Consider the following 8,412-nt stretch of genomic DNA (forward strand, 5'->3'; position numbering starts at 1 on the left):
TATTTTTAATTTGTATTACATATTGGCTTGTATTTAAATTCTTTAAATTTAAATTTTGTTTAAAAGTGACTTTTAAAACAATAAAAGATGAAGTAAAATGGTATAGATGCTAATGTAAATGAAATAAAAGGAACTTTAAACAGAATATTTTAAATTTTAATTTTTATATATTTATTTATTTTGAGATGGAATCTCGCTCTGTCATCCAGGCTGGAGTGCAGTGGCACAGACTCAGCTCACTGCAAACTCTGCCTCCCGGGTTTAAGCGATTCTCCTGCCTCAGCCTCCCGAGGAGCTGGGATTACAGGCCAGGTGACTGCCACCACACCCAGATAATATTTGTATTTTTGTAGAAATGGGGTTTTACCATGTTGACCAGGCTGGTCTCAAGCTCCTGGGCTGAAGTGATCCACCCACCTTTGCCTCCCAAAGCACTGGGATTACAGGCGTGAGCCACTGCTCCCAGCCTAAACAGAATATTCCAGAGATATTTAAGGTATAGTTTAAAGTTGTCACATGGCTTATTAGATAAAATAACTGTTTTAATAAGCTTACTTCCTACCTTGTCAAGTAGACCTTACTTTTATTTACCTTAAATTTGGTGTTCAAGTTCTAGCAGCTGCACCGTAGATTTGGTTATTTGCTCCAAAAATACTTAAATAGGCTTTGGTATTCCCCATCTCCACTTTCATCTTTCCTGAGTAAAGGATTCTAACCTCTGTAGTCTGTTCTTATGTAATAATGAACATTCACTGAATGTTTTCTATGTGCTACGTACTTGTGTAAGTAGTTCACTTGTGTTTCTTCATGCACTTGTCACACAGCGCTATGAACTGAAAGTTGTAATCATCCTGTTTCACAGCTGAGATAACAGAGGCAGAGGGAAGTTAGGAACTTTGCCCAAGGTCACAGTGCTAGCAAATGGCAGAGCTGGGATTTGAACCTAGGCTGTCTGGCTCCAGGGTGGACACTTTCAATTGTCTCTCTACAGGAGTGTGGCACTAGAGCATATGATGGCTGTGTCCTTGCTCTCCAGCTGTCAAGGGATTCTCAGCATTTGTCATAGACCATTCAGCAACTATATCAATATAGAGATAGAAAAAAGTGGAAAAAGCCCCAAGTAAACAATACCAGGTATGACTACAAAGTTACATAACTAAGTTCACAAACTAAGCAAGGGAATCTTAGGCACAGGTTTCTAAGTCAGGCTTACATGAATGATCAGAGACGACAAAGGCTGCCTCCTTTTCCTTAGTCATTTGGATTCCTCTCTCACTGTGTCTCTGTCTCTCTTCCTCTGTCTCATACACAACCCTCAGGGTATCCATCCTGGTAACATTCTAGAGTAGCACAATTGGTTGGGGATGAGGAAGCTCTCCTTAGGTTTATTCCTCACTCCATTGCCTCTAGCTCCTTTAGCTCTAACTTGGGCTTGGATAATGCTCCTTTTCTGAACACATCTTTAACTCTTTTCCTGGAATCTCCCTTCTGTTTCCCAGCACAGAAGCCAAGGCTTTTCTCCAAATGTGAAATGCCCTGGACAACTAGAGGGTGATACCTTTGTTTCCCCTCTATAACACCGATTAATTTCATTTCAGCCCTCTGTGTTCAGAGAATTATTAGCTTCTTTTCCTATAGAACCTAAATGGAAAGAAAAAGAAGATAGGATTGGAGGAAGGGGACATAGCAACAGCATTTTCTTTTATTGGCTCCATACAGTTAAGATGGTGGTAAAGTGTCTGAGGTTGCCTAGTAGAGATACATGTTTTCCAGCTTTTCAGAGTTCGAGGGTAGAAGAGAGGGTGTGTGACTTTTATGATCATGAGCAGAGCAAGGTGAAGGAAGAAAAATCCTTGTTGAAAGCCTCTGGTGGAGGCAGCTGTAGGAGACCAAGACCGACATATGTAGGTCTGAAAGAGAAAGAGCACTGGTTTGACTGAGTGGGGGCCCTGCCAGAACACTAGCAAGAGGCTCTGCCCCCTACCACTTCCAGCTCATCCTTGCACGGAGATGACAATCCTGAGCCTCTTCTAGTCTTCACCTTGCTAAAGATCCTGCTGTTGGCCAAATGAGCCAATGTGGTGATTTGAGGAGTGAGTGGGACTCGGGTGGGACAGGGACCTGCCAATCCTTCCATTGTATTCTAGGTTGGAACTCAGTAAACATACCCCACAAGACATTATAGCCTCATCTATGATGATTAAGTTCCACAGTACTATATCATGATCTCATGATCTTGGACAGATGTTCAGGCCTGGTAACTTATTGTGGATAAGTGTCTATAGCATTGATTTACGATCACATATAGGTTGCCAAAGGTCCAAAATGATTTTTGTGAATTATTCAATGTATTCTCTTTATTTTGTAATATATTTCTTCCATAGTAACTGTGGGTATTTGATACTGTTTGTCAAAATTTTCAGTGCTCTCGAGAGGAAAATTTCTTGTAAGATGGTTCAAATAGAACAGTTCTGAAACATCTATATTCTGGCAGCAAATCTCAAACAAGGATGTGTAAAGTTTTATCATGTAGCAGTTGAGATCATGCTTGAGTTTTGGCATTAGAGAGATCAGGACTTTCTCTGTGTGGCTATGTGGTCATGGGAAATTACTTACCCTCCCAGCCTTGGCTTCCTCATCGGTAAAACCCAAACATTTGTCCCTATTTTGTAATGTTTTTGGGAAGACTAAGTGAAACCATATATATATATACACACACACACACACATATAATGTTATATACATTACATAAACCATATATTAAGATATATATCTTTCATCTATAATTGTATCATAAGTAACTGATAAAAATAACACTGTAGTACGTTGTGGAATACTTTAGTAAACTGTTTTGAGGGTTATGTTAATAACTATTAGTTGACAAAATGGGTGGAACTATTATGACTCAGTGCTCATCAAGAAACTGGGGAAAGGCAAAGCACTTGCAGACTTTAGAAGCCCGTTTCTGCAGATGTAAACAAATTTCAGGAAAATTGTTTTTTATTGCTGATGTGATAATTTAGATAAGACAATGCTATAATCCCAGCACTTTGGGAGGCCGAGACGGGCGGATCACGAGGTCAGGAGATCGAGACCATCCTGGCTAACACAGTGAAATCCCGTCTCTACTAAAAAAAATACAAAAAACTAGCCGGGCGAGGTGGCGGGCGCCTGTAGTCCCAGCTACTTGGGAGGGTGAGGCAGGAGAATGGCGTAAACCCGGGAGGCGGAGCTTGCAGTGAGCTGAGATCTGGCCACTGCACTCCAGCCTGGGCAACAGCCTGAACAAAAACAAAACAAAACAAAACAAAAAAACAAACAAAAAGAAGACCATGCTAGACCTTGAAAAGAGAATTAATTTATAAGTATTTAAAAATGAATTGAGCTAGCACTATTTCTATCTCATTTTGTTGCCAGTATTTTCAATGCTCAAGATGAGGGTCAATTTTTAACAGCTGAAGATTTGGCTGTGGCATGGATATTCATCAATCACACATCTGTAAGAACTACTGTATTTCGGGGCCTGAGAGAGTCACTTGAGAAATGCGTGTTTGCTGATGATGTTTCAAAGTAATTTCACAAGGAGCGCATTGGAAGTCATTTAGACGTATTAAGTCACTTAATGAACATTATTTTGAAGTCATAATCTAAATTTTAATGCAGTAGTGTTTTCTACGGGGTTAGAAAGGTTATTTATTTTTTACTTCTCCCAAGATAAATTTTTATAAATAAAATTTTGATAGATTTAATTTTCAGTCATGTCACCGTTCAGTTAAGTCATTGGAAATGGAAATAATTCCTTACAATTTAAATTTCTATGTTTTATATGATTAGCATTTTTAATTTTTTAATTTTAGTTTTTTACATTTTTCTAATTAAAAGTTCAGTATTGGCATAAGAATGAACAAAACGGTTATTGGATAGAGTTGGGAGCGCAGCGACAGATCCACACCTATATAAGAACTTGGTGTTTGAAAATGGATCAACTTTTGGAAAAAACATTACATTCTATAGCAAGACAGATTCTTAGTGGAAGAAATAAATAAATGTAAAAAAAATCATGCATGTAGAATAGAATCTGATGGTTTTTATGACCTATGGATAAAAATGTCTTTCTAGTTATAAAACCAAAAGGAGAATCATAAAGGAAAAAATTTACAAATTTACTTAAAATATTTAAACTTCAAACTTCAATGTGATAAACACAAAATGCAAAACAAACAACAAACCATGAAAAGCATATGATACGAAGTAATACTAGAAAAGGGTTAATATCCTTGTATATTTCTAAAGTCTTGAAAATCAATAAGAAAAAGACAGAATACCCCTGATAGAATATGGGCAAAAAAATACAAAAGCAAAACCACAAAATTCAGTAAACATATAAAATATTGACCCTCATGAATAATAAGATAAATACAAATTTTATAAAATAATGTTTAAAGCAACTAAGGATAGTTCACATATTTTTCATGGTTTTCTGGAATGGGTGCTGCTATACATTAAGGAAGTGTAAGTAGGCACGCCTTTTGTGGGATGCCTTTTGCAAATATATATCATAAGACTTAAAATATCCACATCTCTACCTCTTAATCAGGAAATGATCAGAGAAGTAAGCAAAGATTTTATACAATTACAGGGATGACATTAACACAAAAAACTTAAAACAGGCCAAATGTCCAATGAGAGTAATAGTTTTAAATTTTATGATAAATTTCTACTGGGTGCCTACGACGTATAAAAACCAGTGTCAGATGCTCAAATCATTTATAGAATCATGGACTATCATGATATCATTAAAAATAATGTTTTGAAGAATGTTTAATAATATGGAAAATATGCATAATAAAATATTATGTGAGAAAAAAGAAAGATCCCAAACTGTATATAAAGCAAGATTCAAAAGATTTAAAGGAAATATACCAAATGGTAACAGTGTAGGTCTCCGGGTGATGGAAATATGGGTGGTTTTATCTTTCTCTTCTATTTTTCTTGTATTTCATTAATCTAAATAAAACTGTTAATTTAATCTTTATTAAAGAAAATATCAATGTCTATGTAAGATGTAATGTCAAGATAAAAGTATATGTTTGTATCTACTTAAGAAACATTGTAATAAATTAGGCTAATCTATTATATATATATTTTTTCATTAAACAGATAGATGTTGAGTGCCTCTGCTATCACCAGTTACTATTTTAGATCCTGCAGATACTGGTATACTGCAGCGAACAAGGGAGAAAAGTCGCTTTATGGCATTCAGCAGGGGTTGGGGGTGGGGTGATGGGAAAGGGGAGAGTTTACATTCATTCTCTTTCCCTTTATCAAGAAACGGCAGCGATGTGTGTGTGTGTCGCGGGGTGGGTGGAGGCTGAGGATGCTGCTGTTTCTGTGTAGTCTTGTGAATATGCAATAGGAAATCCAATCCTTAACTTTGACATTGCTTTTTGCTGTAATGTGAGCACGCTCAATCAAATAAATAACCAACCATGAGACCAAGTCTAGAAACGCACTGTTGCTCATATGGTACGAAACATAACTGCTATCCTGGTATTAGGGACCAGTGCACCATTGGAGGTCTATGCTCAGAATTCTGGGCAACATAGACTGCTGAAGGAACAGAGCTCAGAAGCTTGGACTGGCTGATCTTATTTTCAGAAACCAATAACGGAGCTCTTAATTTTTAATAACTGAATTTACAGTTATCTGACGCCTGAGGTCACTTAGGATGCAGGACTTATTCATCTATTTGTTTATTGGTTCTTAAATATCAATTAATTTCCTTAAGGGTAGGATGCTGGGAAAGGAAGAAGGGGAGGGTGGTCCTTAATTGCATTTGTTTATCACTTACCTCTTTATAAACAAAGTTATAGTGAGCTTAGAGTAAAAATTAAAAAACAGTTTTTTGAAGTATAAAATGGCAAATATTAGGAGTTTCATTGTATTAGGAGCACACACAAAGTACATACAAGTGAAATCTTGGAACAGTTCTTATAACAAACATCCAGGCAGTAGACAAACTAGAGATTCCTGGAAATAGGCAGGAAAATAATAACTGCTGGGTTCTAATTTAAAGAAACTCTGATTCACATTAACTACCAAGAGAAACCACACTCGGCCAGTTCCTTAAGACACGGGACCCCACAACACAGAAGCTGGTGCTCTGCAACCAGTTGAGAAGTACAGGACAGCTGCTGAGCTGTTTCAAAGACAGTCATATCTGTGTGGCACACTCTTCCAGAAGGTTACAGGGCAACTTTCCAGCCACTTACATTCACTGATGATTTCCAGGGAGGGTAGGAAGTACACATCACAGACAATAGATATGGCCATGAACATGTAAACGATAATTAGGAAATAGATTACGATGCCTCCGTCTCTGCGCTCTTGTCTCGTGAAAAACCCTTCGGGAAACTCTGATGATGGAGAAATAACACATTGGGTGCTATTTCCTGTTAAGGAAAAGGAGGTGAAAGTTTGAAGAGTTTGGAGTCACACATTTCAAGCCCACAGAGAGCTTCCTTAAGAAATCTGTAAGTGTGGGGTAACCGGGTGGAATTTTAAGAACTCACTGAAAATGTATAAAGCACTTCTGAATATAACACAGTTGTAGAGTTTTAAAAAATTTGTTTGGGGGACTGAAAAGAAATATCTTAATGAAATGTGTTGATGATGGTGAAGAATCAAAAAGAGGAAATCATGAGAACACTCCTCCTTGTTTTTATTTCTGAATCTCTCCTCCCCAAGTAGAAACTGTATCTCTGATACATGAAGATTTCTATTATCTGTACAATTCCGTTTTCTCATTGCAGAGCCTGAATTGTTCACAGGCCTGCAAAAAATCATCCACTGTTGCAGAGAGAATTTCTAAGATGAAAGATTTTTTTTTCACCAAAAGTCTCCAAGAATAAAACTGGAGACTTGGCCCACTATGATCTCTGTGAATTACTTTGGAGTATATTTAAGAACTTATTTGAAGGATCAAAAGTGTTGGATATCTTTTTAAATGCTAAAATTCGGAAGCATAAGTCAAAGTGAGCCCGCTGAGAATTTTCCTGTTTTTGTCCCTTCATCTGCATGTGGTAGCGGCAGCAGCTGCTGCTGCAGCAGAGGTAACTGACCCCAGTGTCCACCTACCTGTGGCCCTTGGGAGACGCTGGGGCAGGGAGGCCCCTGGGACAGGCAGACGTGCAGTGGCCCACAGGATGCCGAGCAGCAGAGCCCTTCTTGCCCATGTATGGCCCCTTTTCGTCTGCATTTCTGCTGTGCTCTTACTGCAGTGTGCAGCTTCAGGAAGGGAGAAGAGGAGGATTAAGCTGGATCATGTGAGGAGTCTCCTTCCTGCCCAATACCCTGCCCAGGGCACATCTCAGCAAGGCCAGCACGGGAGAAAGGGTGAGTGCAGCCAGCCAAGCTTCCCCGATCAGGAGACCCAATCTCCAGGAAGGCCGGAGGAGACGGAGGAGATCTGACAACCATTGTCTATAGCTATTTCCATGGCCTACAGTCTCTAAGGGCAGATTAAGGCAGCTTGTACTTCATGAAAATGCATGGTTTTATTTAACGTCTTCATACTGGCTCTGCTTTTGACTTTCCCTCGATGTGTAAAAAGTTGGGTTTGCAACTGCTTCCCATCTCTCTCCAGCCCTTTCTCCTAGAAGTTGTTGGGGTTGATATTAATATATGTACATGCTTTGGCTAGCTTGGCATCCTTTCATATTTCTGTTTTAGCCTCTCATCTTCATCTTCAGTTAGGGCCAAAGGGAGAAAGGCCAGTTAGGACGTCACTGCAATCATCTAGCTGAGAAATGATAGTGTCTTGAACCAAAGCAGTGGCAATGGGGATGGAGAGTAGCCGACAGTTTCAAGAATTATCGAGACGGAGTGGATGCTATTTGATCATTGATAGACTGTGTTTTCTGCCAGAGGGAGCTATCTAAAATGCAAATTTGACATAGCAGGTAATGTTTAAATATAGACTACTATCTTCCCTACTCTAACATTTATGAGGCTTGCCAAGATATTTAGAACTTTCAGCAGTGTAGTAACCTATAGCTAATAGCACAGGCTACAGAACCAGACCACACGGTTTGAGCCCTAGCACTGCTACTTACTAACTTACTTGACTTTTGGCAAGTTATTTAACCTTTCTGCTGCACTGTTCCACTATCTGTAAAACAGGGATCACCTGTATTTGGGTTGTGGTAAGACTTACAGAAATGAACGCAAATAATTTGCTTAGAATGACCCCTGGCTGATGTCTTTCTTCCTTCCTTCCTTTCTTTTTCTTTGTTTTGTTTGTTTCTCTTTCTCTCCTTTCCCTCCCTCCCTCCCTCCTTCCTTTCCTTCCTTCCTTCCTTCCTTCCTTCCTTCCTTCCTTCCTTCCTTCCTTCCTTCCTTCCTTCCTTCCTT

At 38.8% G+C, this 8,412-nt stretch overlaps 1 protein-coding gene across 1 annotated transcript in view; it reads right to left on the minus strand.

Annotated features, from left to right (window-relative positions):
* Positions 1-7,258, minus strand: part of SLC24A5 (solute carrier family 24 member 5) — a 22,236-nt gene extending 14,978 nt beyond the window's left edge. The window contains 2 exon segments of the mRNA XM_017872787.1: positions 6,273-6,452; positions 7,138-7,258. Of these exon segments, the coding sequence (XP_017728276.1) occupies positions 6,273-6,452; positions 7,138-7,258 (301 nt within the window).
* Positions 7,259-8,412: the final 1,154 nt, after the last annotated feature.

The sequence above is a fragment of the Rhinopithecus bieti genome, unplaced genomic scaffold (assembly GCF_001698545.2).
Source record: "Rhinopithecus bieti isolate Rb0 unplaced genomic scaffold, ASM169854v2 scaffold_6945, whole genome shotgun sequence".
Taxonomy (NCBI): domain Eukaryota; kingdom Metazoa; phylum Chordata; class Mammalia; order Primates; family Cercopithecidae; genus Rhinopithecus; species Rhinopithecus bieti.